Source organism: Stenella coeruleoalba (genome assembly GCF_951394435.1).
Source record: "Stenella coeruleoalba genome assembly, chromosome: 5".
In the NCBI taxonomy this organism is placed as follows: Eukaryota; Metazoa; Chordata; class Mammalia; order Artiodactyla; family Delphinidae; genus Stenella; species Stenella coeruleoalba.
The window spans coordinates 75,793,483-75,809,780 of record NC_137150.1 but is presented as its reverse complement, the minus strand read 5'-3'; the positions used below and the strand labels follow the sequence as shown (position 1 = coordinate 75,809,780).

General features: G+C 51.9%; 1 protein-coding gene across 9 annotated transcripts in view; it reads right to left on the bottom strand.

Annotated features, from left to right (window-relative positions):
• Window positions 1-16,298, bottom strand: part of MYLK (myosin light chain kinase) — a 268,618-nt gene that overhangs the window by 53,057 nt on the left and 199,263 nt on the right. For all 9 annotated transcript variants that reach the window (XM_079922579.1, XM_079922587.1, XM_079922588.1 and 6 more), the window contains one exon: window positions 10,273-10,359. In XM_079922579.1, coding sequence (XP_079778705.1) covers window positions 10,273-10,359 — 87 coding nt within the window. The remainder of the gene's footprint in view (window positions 1-10,272; window positions 10,360-16,298) is intronic.

Below are 16,298 nucleotides of genomic sequence, written 5' to 3'. Positions count from 1 at the left end.
CGTGAGACAATACATTTCTGATGTTTAGGTCCTCCAGTCCGCGGTACTTTGTTATGGTAGCCCTAGCACACTGTAGCTGCGGATGAGCTCTGGGGGCAGGGAAGGAGACTGCCAGCCCCTGGAGTGGTGGGCTAGGAGTTAATCAGAAGGCAAGGAAGGGCACAAAGTGAAAGCAGATGACTCCAAAGTGCCCCCCTATACTATTCTTGGGGGCTCTGGGTAAACCTACCTGGCCAGAAGTAGAGCCTGAACTAATAGCAATATTTCTATGTTACAGTTAAATAAGATTGAAGGCCAAAGTTTTATGGTAGTTCTACAAATTCCGAGCGCCTCCTGTTTGAATGGGTTAGCATTTGAAACTGGTTTGGTTCCTATCAGTAACAACTATTTGAAACATTAACAATGTTCTGTATCCTCTTCTATACATATTTTATAGGACCATCTGCTGAAATCCATTAACTGCGTTCTGTGCTTAGGAGAACATATTTAATGGATTAGGAAGCAGAGTCACTGGATTCTAATCCTGGTTTCTCGTAGAGAGCTAGACTCAGCAAGTTGAGTTTCTAACCCATGATGTCATCATCCTTTTTCTCACTGGGTTCTTACCCCAACCAAACACAAGCAGGGCACTTCACGTTGTTTCCATTTCATGAAAAAGGAGATGGATTTGAATAAAAGTCAGATGACTTGCTGGGTTTATAAAACGACATGTGGCCAAGTGAGAAACAGGACTTAACCCTCTTGCTGCCCAGTGTATGGCTGCTTTCCTCCTGTTTCCTCTTAACTCCAGCTGACAATCTGCCCCGTCCTCAAACCAGGTCCTTGAAACCTTTCTCTGTCCCTTTGCAGAAATGCAGTGGGTGTAGGCTCTGGCACTGGACTTGGGTTTGAATACTGCCCTGTTACTTCCTAAGCTGTGTGACTTATAGCCTGTTATTTAACCTCTTGGAGCTTCAGTTTCCTCATTCAAAGACTGTGGGAAGAATAAATAAAATTTGTTGTAAAGAATTAAGCTACATTGTAAAGAAGGTATAGCAATAAAGTGCAAGCTCTAACACCAGCCCTACCACCCATTCACCTTTCTTCCCCAAACACATCCCCAGAGGACTGCTCTGTACTTTCCTTCACCTGTTTAGTCTCCACACTGTTGGTCAGGTCAGCTTTATACCTATACGAGGTCGCTCATGCTGCACCTGAAGCTCCTTCCCCAGTTCATGTCCTCAGTAGAGGGAAAATTCTTGCTGGTCCAGATGCCCAAGCTCTCAGTACTTCTTGGGTCACTAACTAGTTTCTTTTCCTCTGGATGCACCCTTCTTATTATCTTATTATTGCTGTCAGCCCTTTGTCCCTCACCCCCTTCTCCAGCACCCCAAACTTTCTGTGCTAGCCATTGCCAGAGAGGAGTATCACAGAAGGAAAATAAAATCCAACCATCTTTGCAAATCTCAGACACAGGGTGAGGCAAGGAGGGCAGAGTGTCCTCCCTCTCCTTTTTTTTTTTTTTTTTTTTGGCGGTACACGGGCCTCTCACTGTTGTGGCCTCTCCCGTTGCGGAGCACAGGCTCCGGACGCACAGGCTCAGCGGCCATGGCTCATGGGCCCAGCCGCTCTGCGGCATGTGGGATCTTCCCAGACCAGGGCACGAACCCGTGTCCCCTGCATCGGCAGGCAGACTCTCAACCACTGCGCCACCAGGGAAGCCCTCTGAGTTCCTTTTTTTTATCCCTCTTTCTGCTGCCCTCATTTTTCCTGGAGCCCAGACCTCTCTCCTGGGCCCACCCATACATCCCACTACCTGACACCATTTCCCTACGCACATACCGCAAACCCAACACATCCAAAACCAAATCCAGGTTCTTCTCCCCATACTGCTTCTCATCCCCATTTCTCCCAAGGCCCCCTCCCTGCCCATATCCGGTCACGAGCTGACATCTTTCAATTCCATCAACAAGATAACCTCCTTGGTCCCACTTCCACATCCCCACTGTTACCATTCTAGTCCTAACTGTACCACCTCCTAGACCTCTGGTCCCCTTTCCCCACACTAATACATCCATCACTCAGTGGCCAAAATGGTCTTTCTCAAATGCAAGTCTGATGTCACTCCACTGTTGAAACCTCTCCAGTGGCTGCCAACTGCCTCTTAGGATCAAGTCCAACTCACCTGACAAGGGCCTTCAAGATTTGTCCCCGACTTTCAGACCCAGCCTTCTTTCTAACTCTTGGGGAACACCCTCACCCATGCCCTGTATGCTCAATGTCAGTGGTTCTCAAAATCTAGTGTGCATGATGATCACCCGGGAGACTTGCTGAAAACACAGATTCCTGACCTTCCTGGGGTGTGGATGTTGCCGGTTCCTGTGCCAGCTTCTGGGGGGCACTGCTCTGTACTCTACACTGAAGGCCTTTCAGTTTCTGCAATGCCAGGATTTTGTTGTCAACTCTTTGCTGACTCTTGCACATTCTGGGACAGGTCTCAGCTCACGCATCACTGCTGCCAGGATGGGTTCCATGCTCCTCCAAGGCAGTTCAATCAGTAGTCATCACAAGGCACTGCAATTGCAGAAACCTGCCCCCAACACACATACACCCCAGCAAGCTCCCTGGGGACAGGAACGAGGCCCATCCTGTTCATTTCCTGTATCCTCAGGGCGTAGCTCAGTACCTGGCACAGGCTTGAAAACAGCTCTTAAAGGAATAAATGGAACCCCCGAGGATCTCTGTTAACATGGGAATTCCCGAGAACACTCCAACCCACCCCTGGGCTCTGATGCTCAGAGATAAAGCCCATTGGCTTGAATCCTTGTGCAACTTTCCACAAAAAGGAGAAGGTCCCTTGCTCTGTTACCAGTTAGATCAAAGCTGCCAGGTGCTGGGCCTTCTACCCCAGACAGGGGACTGAGGCTGGAAGAAGTGAAGCAACCCAATAAGAACATCACAAATCAAAGCACTGAATTTAGAAGGTTTCTGGGAAACATGGGGCTGGGCTGGGAAGGCTGGCCTCCAATTATCTGGGTAATCCATCTTCTGCTTTTGCCCCAGCCTGCCCCCACCCACCTAGTCCTGGTCTCATGAACCTTCCTCTGCCCTGGGAGGGCAGAGGTCAGCACCCCACAGAAGTTTCCAGACTGCTCAATCTGAAGACACATGAGTCCCTCTCTCCAGTGATCTCCAGAAAGATCAGAGCCAGCAATTGGGAGATATTTACAGAGCCTGAAGGCAGGTCTTACAGCTTCAAAAGGGTCTGAGATAATGGAAAGCCAAAGGGAATTGGGGAGGTGGCATGAACAGCCTAGGGTACAGGGAGGTTCCTGGATCTCCGCCTCTCCGGGGACATTTCCTTTTTTAGGTAGCTAGCTAAAAATAGACATCAAACCCTTCACAATTCCCAAAATCAGCATTAACTTTCTGCCACGAGCTCCCGAAGGGGACTCGGGTTGGGTGACGTGTGGAGGGACAGCACCCACGCTGCAGGGCTGTGTCAGAACAGGACGGTGGAGGTGAGGACCTGGGGGTGGAAGGCTGAATCTCACTGTCCTGCACTGGGGGAGGCTCAGGGCTCCAGAGGACTTGAAACCACCCCCCCCCCCAGCAATGTCCCTCTCCCTCCCCCCACACACATTAGGCCCTTTCCAACCCCTCCTTACAAACCTGTGGAAAAATATTAGTCATTCTCCCAGAATGAACATCTCTGGGCAAATTTCCTATACACATCCCCTCATAGCAAAGGCTGTCACGTAAGAAGATTCCAGAGGAACACTGCTCCTCTTGTTACCGCAAACACCCAGCCCTGAGCCCCCAGGGCACAGAACGTCAGGACAGTTGTGAAAGAGTCAGCCCAGCATGGCCAGGACAGCAGTGTCAGTGTTGTTTGATGGGCATCCTCCAGGCCCTTCCCTGGGAGGATCCATCCTGCCATTAAACTGGCTTGTGGGAGACAATGGAAGAGCTGGGAAGGATCTGGAGGTGGCAGCCCGGGAGTGGAAGCACAGGTCCACATGCGTGGTGTGGTGGAGGGTGGCATGACCACCATCACTCCTCAGAGACCAGTATTTTGGTTGGGAGTAACCAGGAGTTGGTGCCAGCTTTCAAAGACATTCATGGAAATAGTCCCGCTTCTCTCCCGGGCCCATATCTTTCCCTGTCAAGCAAGTCTCGATGCCAAGTCTTAACCCCTCCAGCATTTCCTTCCAGCCCTCTGAATCCTGGAGAGCGTTTGATCAAAAGAAAGATTTGATCCTGGAGAAAATCTTCTGGATAACTGGACACTGCTTTTGATATCCAAAGACGCTTTCAAAGATGACTTTGGGGTTCAGAGAGAGACACATACAGGAGTCCAAGGCCAAGATATCTAAGAGCATCGTAATCTGGGATAGTAGTCAGTGAGGTCAAAGTGACCGGTATGAGAGGTGAAGCTCAAGGTCAAGGCCAGGCATGGAACGTAAAGTGGTTCAGCTGTATCCTCCCCAGATCCCAGAAGCAGGGGAACTCAAAAATACATTGGAAAAGTGAAATACCTATTATATCCCTACTTCACACCAGGCACTGAAATTTCAGAGATGGACAGGCACTGGTTCCTGTCCCCTAGTTGTAAAAGCACCTTGTGGATGTTCCTCTCTCTCTTTCCTAAAAGACCGTCAGCTTTACGGACTGATAGGAGGAACCCCTGAGCCTGTTATCGCACTGGCAGTGCCTCTCTGTATTTTCTCAAACCATCCTTCAACCTCATCAATGCCTCTCTCACACAAAATTCCAGTCAGATCCCCTCCAGCTGGACACACTAAGCCTGGACTCTATGCATAGGGCCTCCTTCCCATCAGGATATCTCTGCTGCTGTGTGTTCATGCTTGCCGGAGCTTCCACCCTTCATGTACCAGATGATACAAAGGGTGTTGGCCAGCCCCACCTGCGCTGTATCACTCCAAAGAAAAGCATTCTATTGAATGTCTTGATGTCAGAGCTGGAAAAGGCCTGGGGGGTCAGTCGGAGAAAGTCCCCATTTGACAGGTGCAGAGGGAGGAAGGGCTTTGACTGAGGCCACATGTTCAATTAGAGGCAGAACCAATACGTTCATTTCCTGCTCTCCAGCCCAGGGGCTTGTTTGGCTATGGCCTGGGCCTGAGCACTGCCCCACCGGGCACAGTAAATGGGCATCTGGAGGTCCAACAAGGAAGGGTATTGCTGTCCACCCACGCCCCCCATCCCCATCACAGTGGGGATACTTCTCCCCCAGGCCCACGCACGTCTCTCTTGTTCTCTCTCCAAAGGTGGGAGACGACCCACTCTGGGCTGGAGGAGTGCACAAAGTTTTCCAGGAGTGCTGAGACTGAATTCCCATCAAGATGGGGGAAAGCAGCCATAAAGGATAGAGGGACAATAGACAAAAACTGAATATGGGACCGTGGGTTAAACAGTATCGGTTCAATGTTAAATGTCCTGATTTTAATAATTGCATTGTGGTTATGTTCTTAGGAGATACACAGTAGATATTTAGAGATCAAGGGCATGATGTCTCTATTTGTAAATGGTATATATATGTCTATATGATGAATGGTGAATATATATGAACAGATATAGTGTATATATAGTATATATACAGTGTATATAGGTACATAGATATGAATATTTGATGAATGGTGTATATATATATGAGTTTATACACAGAGAACGACAAAACAATGGAACAAAATGCAAATAATTGATGAATCTAAGTAAAGGGTGTACAAGAGTTTCTTGTACTATTCTTGCACCGTTTCTGTAAATTTGAAATTATATCAAAATAAAGTTAGAAAAAAATTCCCATTGAGAGGCATGCAGCAAAGACCCTGACAGGTCTCAAGATCCAGGGAAGCACGCCGGCTGTCACACTCTTCTCCCCCAGCTCTGATGGTAGCAGATCTCTGTCCCCACTGGTGGACAGTGTCCACTGTGTGGACAGCACAAGGGATGGCCCTGAGACTATGGAAGGCACAGGGTGGCGTGGGAGGAACGGAGATCAGGGTTGCCCTCACAGTGCCCACATGTAACTAGCTGTGAGCTGTGAGACTCTGGGCAAGATAGTTTAGTTCTCTAAGACTCAGATTTGCTCATCTGTAAAATGGGAACAACTATTTGTAGCTCAGTTGAATAAGACTTGCCTGAAGTGACATAGATTGAGTGGCTAAGATGATGCCTGTTGCATGGGTGCTCAAAAAACTCTTGTTTTGTGTGATGGGCAGGTGACTGAATCGGAGGCCCTCACGATAATACCTGTGCATTCCTCCCTCCCTCCAGTCTCCCCTCACAAGAGGAGTGTTACAGCTCCTCCTCAACGAAACCAGCGTTTCCCTCATCCCCAAACCTTCCCAGATGACCCCCTCCTCACTTCTGTACCTGTGAGTTGGTGTCTGTCAGGTTAACTTGTACTCTCGTCAGTTTTCTCTCATCCGGCCCCTTGGGTTTGGGCAAATCAGCTTGGCTTTTCCCTCACGCTCCCCAGAGCTAGGCAGCAGCGGTGCCCCTGGGGGCTCTCAGGCCAGTGTAGACAAGCATTATCTACTTTCATACCTGACAGCTCCCTCACAGGACCAAACATCCGAGCTGGGGAGGGGAGGGCATGCAGACAGGGATCTGGCCACCATCTATTTGACTAGGAAACCACTCAGCCTTCCCTCAGTCACTGGAGGAAAGATGGATTTCCTGCTTAGATTAGGTACTTCCCAGCCCTTGATGAAAATGAACACACATACACAGTCAGACCACTCAGCAACGTGAGAATCTGGGCTTTCTCATGGAAACAGAGATGTCTGGGACTGGGGACGGCAATGCTAAGAGAAAAAGGCAAGTTGCAGAGGTGTACAGGCTGCATAATTCCATTTCTGTGAGAAAAAAATCCAACTGAGATATTTGCATGTGTATATGTGAATATTCAGAAAAAAGTAATTGTGCATTAATTTGAGGAGGTGAGTGAAATTAGGGGTAAGATGAAAGAGGGCTTTCACATTGTACTTGGTAAACTTCTGTACTAGTTAAAATGTTGAAACAAGAAGGCATGCATATTTAACTTATGTAATTGATAAATCATATAAATTATCCCCCAAAGTGAGAAAAGAACTGGGGGTGCAGGCCTAAAAGACACCCCCTTCATTCCCTATCTCTGGGCAGCTGCCTTCTCAGGAGCCTCCTGGGAAGGAAGCCCCACAGTGGTACACAGGCACCCAGGAAACTCTGCAGGTTTCGAAGGAAAAGTGCTGCTAATGCTCTCAGTGCCCCAGGGAGTGACAGGCTGGGATGATGGGGGCCAGGAGGCGTGGGCCGGCAGAGGGATTCAACATGGCCATTACTATACATAGAGACACACACCTCCATTCTTTTGGGAGTAAGACATCTGTCTGTAACTCCACCGTGAAGGCTTTCTACACAGAGTGAAATTCCCCTTCAGCAGACAAGCAGTGTCAGCTGGAGTTGATGCAGTCACGAATGCGTTTGTTTGCCACGGAGATGAAGCACTTGCAGTTGCCCCTTCCTCTGAACAGCACTGCCCACTGAGCCCCCTTCTCTGCACCCTTCGGAGGGGAAAGAACCATGGCGCCCAGACTCCACCAGAGCATCTTGCTCTCTCCCTAAAGGCAGGTGATGGAAATGCCCTGAGGACCTGGGCCGGGGGCCCGCGGTGGTTCCACATTTAATGGAGTTAGAAGAGTTAGACCCGGTTCTGCTTCTCAAGACCAGCGGTGCCAGGGCACCGGGCTTCCCTCTGGACAGCTAGTTTCCAACCTGGCTGACAGCACCTTGGAATGGCCCAGGAGCATAAACATACACTGAAGCCGGGATCCCACTGCCAGAGATTCTGATCTAATTAGTCTGGGGTGCAGCAGGGAGCAGTGGTTTTAAATGCTCCCCAGGTGAACCTAACATGCAGCCAGGGTCGAGGGCCCCTGCCCTGGAACTGCACGATGACAGCTTGGCTGGGGTTTTCCACAGCCTTCTCTTCTCCAGGGCAAAGAGCCCAGGTCCCGGGTCTGCTCACTGTCTCCAGTTTGTTTTTCTCTTTCACGGCTCTCCTCTGACCCCACCTCACTTCCCTCGGGATCTCACCGGAATAGATGTGCCAGAGCTGAGGACAGGAGGCTGCTGACCTCCCAGCTCGAACTCCAGGCACTCCTGCTTCTGCCCCCAGGAGAGGAGAACAATCGCATCAGACCCAGTTCACCAGCACTTGGCGCTCTTATGAGACCCCATGTCTCTCCCGAGGACTTTTTCCCGTAATTAAATAGAACACAGGCCCAAGAAATCCTTTCGGAAGATAAAATCATTAACCCATTCTCACCAGGTTTTTCTTAGAATTGTTTATGCATTGTCAACAACTTATTATTAAACGTCGACTTTTGATAATTGGAGGCTCCCAGTGGTTAAATATCCATGAGAGGGCCTCCCTGGTGGCGCAGTCGTTGGGAATCTGCCTGCCAATGCAGGGGACACGGGTTCGAGCCCTGGTCTGGGAAGATCCCACATGCCGTGGAGCAACTAGGCCCGTGAGCCACAACTACTGAGCCTGCGCGTCTGGAGCCTGTGCTCCGCAATGGGAGAGGCCACAACAGTGAGAGGCCTGCGTACCACGATGAAGAGTGGCCCCCGCTCGCCGCAACTAGAGAAAGCCCTCACACAGAAACGAAGACCCAACACAGACAAAAATAAATAAATATCCATGAGAAATTATCATTCCACTTTGGCTGCCCTGTCACACTGAAGGCTGAGCGTGCTCCCCACCCCCAAAAGCTTGGCTGGTAAAAACTCCTCATTGGGAAGGTAAATAGGTGAAGAGATGAGGACAAAACTAAGTTACAGAACACTGCCTTGTAACAGAAAAAGAGAGGCAGCCTTTGAATTAATCTAGCTCACTTCCCTTTATTAGTATTGGTCATTAAGAGTTTGTCTTGTCTTTTGCTCTTTTAAAACACAGAGTGTGCTGGGGATGCCCAAGCAACCCCATATCTTTTGTTAAAACTGGAGGTTTCGAAGCATGCTTCTAACAAAATTAGACCGATAATTAATCAGTAGCGGAAGCCAGGGCTGCGTTATGACCTTTGTGGAGTCTAAGCACTTTTGCCTCTGAAAGCTCCTTCCCTTCACTAAAGAAAAACAAAAAGTATATACTTACATACATACATACATAAATTATATTTTACAACTGCACTGGTATAAAGATGAATATATTAATGTTATGAATTAAAACATTTTCTTTGACCTAAAAGTTAAATTTTCCCCTCATTTTATAAGATATTGAAATATTTTTGTGGGCCTAAAAGCACCGTGGACCCTAGGCACAGTGCCTAAAAGCTTGTAACGGGTTCTGGGGGAAGCCAAGATGCAAAAAGAGGGAGAGAGCCAGGCAGAGTCATAGGAGAAGCCCCTTCCCTGCTTGGCTATTAGACCACAGCTGCAAGCTTGTTCTAAGAGATGGTGGTAAGGCCTTTCTATGAGCAGGTCACGGCGCTGGCATCCTGAAAGGTGCACCCCTACGCTGGCCCAGCTGGAGGCCCACGGAACTTAAAAAGGAGGAAGGAGGATGAGACACAGACACGTCACCGTGACCCTGGGAAGAGGACAGCCAATGGCAGAAGGGGGATGCTGAGTGCTATGGGGGCTCACGGGAGGGAAGAGTTCCTTTCAGCTGGAGCAAAGACGAGCTCAGGGATGAGATGACTTTTCAGTGGGAGCCTGTCCCACAAGAGAGGTGCCAGAGCAAAGGCACAAAGGGAGGAACACAGGGATGTCCGGTGCACACAGAGGAGCTCAGTTTGGCTTGAGGATGAAACGGGAGTAAGGAGCTGGGGGGCAACGCTTGGAAAGAAAGGCTGAGGCTGGATGTCAGAATGTGTGCTCACATGTGGCAGGTGTGCCAGGATGGCAACGTGTGAGGGGTTCACTTCCACGGGACTGGTGGGCTCTGGGGACCGCTGGGCACTCCAACCAGGAGTGATCTGATCAGAGCCACTGTGTTAGAAGGTCTATGTGGCAGGAAAGACTCAACTGGGAGAGATTAGGGGAAGGTCTCCCAGGGTTCTTGGTGGGAAGCAGAAGAGGCCTGAGTGACGATGCCACAGGATGTGGATGTGCAGCACTACTCAGGCCTTGGAGAGGTGGGAGGGGTGAGAAAAGGCCAGCGGCTCGGTCACCGGGAGCTCACAGGGCACCAGGGTGGTGGCAGGGTCCAGGCTCCGAGGAGCACAGGCATGGAAGTGGCCGGCCCTCAGTCCCGGCTTTGCCTGGAAGGGCTGAACGAGTACTTACTCTCTGTTCCTAGCACGGAAGGAAGAGAGCTCTTTGGCCTCCGGGCTTTCATCTCCGGGGCCTTGGCGTTCTCACTGGTGGGGGCATCTGGAACAAAACAGGTTAACGACAAACATGAGTAGGCAGCTGCCCAGGGGAAGAAGCAGAAGAGGCATCGCGATAAACATCCCACCTCAACCCCAACAGGTCCTCCCCGTCCCGGCTCCACTCTGAGGGCCCTCAGCGCCTGCCGGGCAGGCCAGGCACCTTCCTCTCAAGAGCACCAAAGAAGGAGCGTCCTCGCCACCCAGCCTTATAAATCAGGGGCAGAGCACAGCTGCCCTGAAGATGGATGGACAGGCTACCCTGGGAGCTGGGTAGCGCTCTCGCCTCTGCTGCAGGCACGGGCCGCCAGAATCGCATCACTGGCAGGGCTGGGGGACAGTCAGAGCCCCTCTGCTCACCAGTGCCTATCTTTTCCCTTCACTGGGTCTTAACGCACTTGGGCTAAACATTCTGGATTTCCAAAAGCCCACTCTGTGTAGAGAGGTCTCTTGAACAGGGGACGCAGGGGTTGGGCTGCTGCCCTGGGCTCATGGTCTGGAGGGGGCTTGCAGCCTGTTGTCTCTGACTCTTGTACCGAGGGACACTGACAGTCAGACCTCCAGACCTCCAGATGAAGGCCTCTGAGCAGGCGGCCGGCACGCCTCACGGGCTCTGGACTGAGCCTTGGAGCCCTTGTGGGGGCTTCCGCACCCTCCCCAAAGCAGAGCCACTGGAACCCTGCAGCGGCAGCCTCTGGGCAGAGCTGAAATGCTGCCCGGGTGAGTGCACCACTCCGCGGGGCTGTCCTCCGCTCCCCCTCTTCCCATTCATGCCCAGTGTGGAAGATGCCGGGGGAAACCCTCCTTTGTCAGGGCAGCAGGGTGACATAGCGCTGGGCTGGGTGGAAAAGGCCCTCACTGGGCCGAGAAGAGCCTGGCCTCTAGCAAGCTGCTGGGACCGGGATAAGAAGGGGCTGGCTGCACCGCTATCACTGGGCTCCAGCACTTTCCCCACAAGGAACTCTCTTCAGGGACTAAGCTGGGAGGGAGCCTCCCCCTCCCAGTCCCTTCCTGTGCATCCTTTTCCTGCTCCTGAAGAGGAAGCGCAGAGGGAGAAAGGAGGGGTGGGACTTTCCAGCTGCGCTTGGCCACATTCCTGTGGCCTGTCTGGGGAGGAAGGGCCATCTCCCTGTCCCCGCCTCCACGGTGGGGCAATCCCAGACTCTAACACGTGCTCTCGCCTAGACTGGGCTTCTGGGGCTTTGCGGGGTGGGCTCGGAAGCACAGAACCAGGGGCTGGGCGGGTACACTTCCCTTGACATTTGTAGATCAGGCTGCCATAAACCAAGGTCATGGGGTGAGTCTATGGTTCCCTGTCTGGGGCCCTCCCTTCTTCCCTTCCTTCAAGACCAGCACTTCTGACAGCACCAATGACAATTTAAAGAAAGGCGCACCCAGAAATGTCTTTGTTTTCCCCCCTTTTAAGGAAGAGGAGGCGAGGCCAGAGTGTGCACAGACAGTCCTCTCTTCCTTGGCATGAGTACTCGCTTTGCCGTCTTTTTCCCAGTGAGTTCCGGGGCATCAGAGGAGGGAGACGAGGAAGGACCAAGATTTTTTTTTAATTGATGGGGAAACTGAGGCATAAGCAAGCAAAGGAGGAGAGGCCCAGTTTTCCTGGGCTCCTGAAAGAAAGGAGATGGGGACTGAGATTCCTTCTCTCCTCGTGGGGTCATGATGGGCTTTGCTTCCAAGCATCATTAGAGTAGGGATGGAGAGAAGAGGGCTCTAGCTGCAGCTCTGTCATCAGCAATCCTGGGATCGTGGGCCAATGATTTCAGCTGCCCTGGGTCTCTGTTTCCACATTTGTACAAGGGAAACTACACTTATTTTCTCTGCCTCACAGCACTACAAGGCTCTAGGGAGAGAATGCGTGCGACGGTGATCATTTACCTGTTCATTCATTTCTCCTGTTCGCCGCATTTCCAAATCCGCTTTAGAATCCTCCACCTTCACAAAGCCCTCCCGGATGGGCCCCTGCTGTATGTTTCCTGCCTCCTCATCCGTCCTCAGCTCTTGGGTGCCTGCTTTACACTGACTTGTGAGTACACCACCCCGTCATGTGCTTTGAGCCTTGTTTGTAGATGTTCCTTATCTTTCCATCTGGCCGTGAGGAAAGGGGCTCACGTTTCCCTGGCCGACCAGGCACACCCCCAGACTTGGAGCCCCACAGGGGTGCCACGAGCCCCCTCTTCCCTCTGCAGCACCCCCGCCCCCTGTGGGCTGCGCCTGCACCACGAGCCACCAGCCATCAGTCTGTCCGTGAGAAGCAAGGAGTGCGCTGAGAGGACCACGTGCTTAATCAGAACCAGCTTTGCGCTCACATGGCTGCCCAGGGGATAAAAATAATAGTAATAAAAGTTTAAGAGCAGCATGTATTTTCTGTCTATTTTAATCAGTTTGTGATGAAACTGAACTCCCTTTCTAGATCTGGGCCCCAGGGCTGGAGTTCTTTGCTGGTCTGCTGGTGCCCCCAAAGAAGCAGTGGGGAGGAAGGTGGTGGTGTGAGGAGGGGGGGTGGCCTCAACATAGAGAGGAAAACGTGTCCTTATATGGACAATGCCTCACCCCTTCCACTCCTGGGCTAGCTCTGGGCTCAGCCTTCCAACGCAGCATTTCTTCTTCTGTCTCCCCCGACAGAGGTCATTCCCAGAGCTGCAACCCTAGGTAGGGGGAGTGAGGTCTTGGGAGGCTTCTGGGGGGCGGTCTGAGCTTCCAGGAGCCCCAGGAGGGGGCAGGGCAGAGGGGCTGGCCTCTCTCTCTCTCTCTCTCTCTCTCTCTCTTGCTCGCTCGCTTGCTCTGCCCAGGAGCGAGCAGCATGCTGGCAAAATCAGGAGGGAGAGAGCTCTGGCCAGGATGAGCGCCTTCCTGGCTCTGCAGGCCGGTGACTGTGAGTCCTTGGGCAAGTTCCTGACCTTCTTCAGCAGGAAACAGGGAATAACAACACCCCAACAGAGGAGCGAATGAGATGCGGAGTAAGAGGTGGCATTTGTTGGGTACTCAGGCCGTGCCTGGCACCATGCTAAGTGCTTTACACCCCTGTTTCGGGTTGAACCACACCATTTGCCAATATTCAAGTGTTTCTGACCTACTAAAAGAGCAATTTTATTTAGTTCAACCTAATACATTTTAGCTGCCTGAGACCATATGAAGAACAAATGGGGGTGGGAGCAGACTGAGGCCAACAAAAGAAGTGGGGTCGGCTCAGCCACAGTCACCAGGGCACCCTGGCCATGGAGGCAGTGGACCACAGCGGCTAGGAGCCAAGGTGTGGGTTTAAATCCCTACCCAGCTAGTTATTAGCTGCATACACCTCACATTAGGCTTTAAACTCCCTTCTTACAGTTGCAAATCGCCCCGAGTCACCAAATCCATGGCTAAGGCTCAGGCTTTGCCTTATTTTACTTGGCAAAGGCTTTTGACACAATGATCTCCATCATTCCTTTCTTATTGAAATGATCACCCTTTGGCCTCTGGGACACCCCCCTCTGCTTGATTTCTTCCTGCCTCACCATGGCCAGTCCTTCTCCGTCTCCTTCGCAGACCTCTGTCCTGCCTTACTTGTCAGTGTTGGGCTCTCTCCTTCCCTCCTCCATCCACATCCACCCCTAGGGACCTCATCTACTCCCGGGGCATTCAGTGGCCTCACGAAGATGGCTCCTCACGTCCTGCCTCCAACCCCGACCTCCCTCCTCAACTCCAGATTCATCTAAAGGTCAACCTACGCGACAGGCCCACTTGGATGTCTAATGGACACCTGAAACTTCACCTACACGAAAGTCTTGACTGTCCCCCACCCCTACCCATCCTGATCTTAGTAGGTGGTACCACCATTGACCTGTGCTCCCTCACGAAAACTAAGGGTCATCTTTGACTTCCCTTTCTCTCTGTTTCCAATTCATCAGCAAATCTTATCAGCGGTACTGTCAAAACATTATAAATCTGGTCATTTCCCACCTCTTCCATAGAGTCTAAGCTGCCATCATCTCATGCCTGGGCTATCGTGGCAACCTCGAATCTGCTCTCCCCCTTACCCCTCCTGGGTCTGGTCACCGCCTGAGTGATCCTTTACAACGGCCAGGGCTGTCCCGCCGCACTTATAATAAAATCCAGTGTCCTGGTCACAGCCTACATGGCCTTGCAGATCTGGTCCTCCTCAGTCTCAGTTCCTACCACTCTGCCCCTGGCCCGGGGCTCGGCCACCCTGGCCTCCTTACCTCTCCTTCTGGGAGTGTCTCCCGTACAGTCTCAGCTCAGGGTTTTGCTCCTGTTCCTTAACCTGTGCCGTGCTACTGCTGGGACGCCTTCCCAGATGCCTTCAGGCCTCTGTTCAAATGCCTCTTCCTCAGAGAGGCCTCACCCTCTCCAACAACAGCGCGCTCCCCCATCACCCTGCTTTGCTTTCTTCGCAGCATGTGTTGTTGCCTGAGATCGTATGACATATCTGTTCATCCGTATTTTTGTCTCTCCCTCACTCGAATGTAAAGGCTCTGAGAACAGGAACTTGTTTCGTTCACTGCTTTTAACCCCAGCCCCAGGAGCAGAGCGGGCACTGACATACGGGTTGAGAGAAGGCCCATGGGGACGCCACCCCCTACCAAATGCACACACCAGCCTCCACGGTTACAAAGCCCCTGATCTCACTGGTAGCTGAGGCCCGATGCCCTTGGCAAGGTGGTTGGGAAGGGCAGCCTGATCTGCCTGGTCTTGGGATTTGGGCCTACAAAGGGCTTTGCTTCCTTACCTCTCACCTGGGTCTGAATGAGAGCGAGTGGGCCACTCAGGCCAGAGGTGCAGAAGGACTTCCCAGCAAGAAGGGCTGTTAGTAAGGAAGACCTGGATCTCTCGGAAAGTGGACACTGCCATGTTACTCACTAGACAGGGAGGCCGTGCAGGTGGTGGAAAGGTGCAGACTTTGGAACCAGACACACCTGGGTTGGAGTCCTGCCAGGGTAACTCATGCCAGGGAGTCATGTGACTCCCTGTGCAGGGTGGCTCGAAGGGCCTGGGCTTTGGGATCAGAGACAACCAGGGAAACGGCATCTCCTGCTTACAGTCTGAGTGACTGGGGAAGGCTGCTGACCCTCGCTGAGCCTGGGTTTTCCCACTGAGAAAGATACCCTGCCCAACTGCTGCATAAACTAAAAATGCACAGGAGTTTCTGGCCACGGCAGGCCATGGCAGGTCTTGAAGGTCAGCTTTTTCTCCTCCTGGGTGAGTTTTCTGACAAGTCCTTACCCACCCCAGGCTTCAGCTGCCTTCTGTGGTACAAGTTGACATGTCTGCTGCTAACCTGGAAGGAACGGCGGTATGACCATAATCAAGTGCACAGGGCTTCCCTGGTGGCGCAGTGGTTGAGAGTCCGCCTGCCGATGCAGGGGACAACGGGTTCGTGCCCGGGTTCGGGAAGATCCCACATGCCGCGGAGCGGCTAGGCCTATGAGCCATGGCCGCTGAGCCTGCGCGTCTGGAGCCTGTGCTCCGCAACGGGAGAGGCCACAACAGTGAGAGGCCCACGTACCGCAAAAAAAAAAAAAAAAAAAAAAAAAAAGTGCACAGAGCACGCTTTTTCTTATGGAAACAACCCAAATGGCAGGATTAAAAGAGCCAGATGTGCTGCATTATGAAGGCTCCCTCCCTCTGTCTTTCCTACAAGAGGGAAGTAGTAGTGTGGCTAAGACGGAACAGCCAGTGAGCCAAAGTCGTTTTCATGAGGTCTTGAAATATATCATTCTATTAGTCACAGATATATAGTCTAAATGGTGTCCAGCACAGGCTACGTGAGTGATAGTGAGTGACTGTCGGGGGCAGGGCCAGCCTGACATCAGCATTAGCTGTGGTCCCCACCCTGAGACGAGAAGGACCTTGCAGCCCCTTAGGAGGGAAGCAAGACTGGTCTTATCCAGAGGTTCAGTAGGGCAGCTGCAGATGGAGAGCAATGGAAGA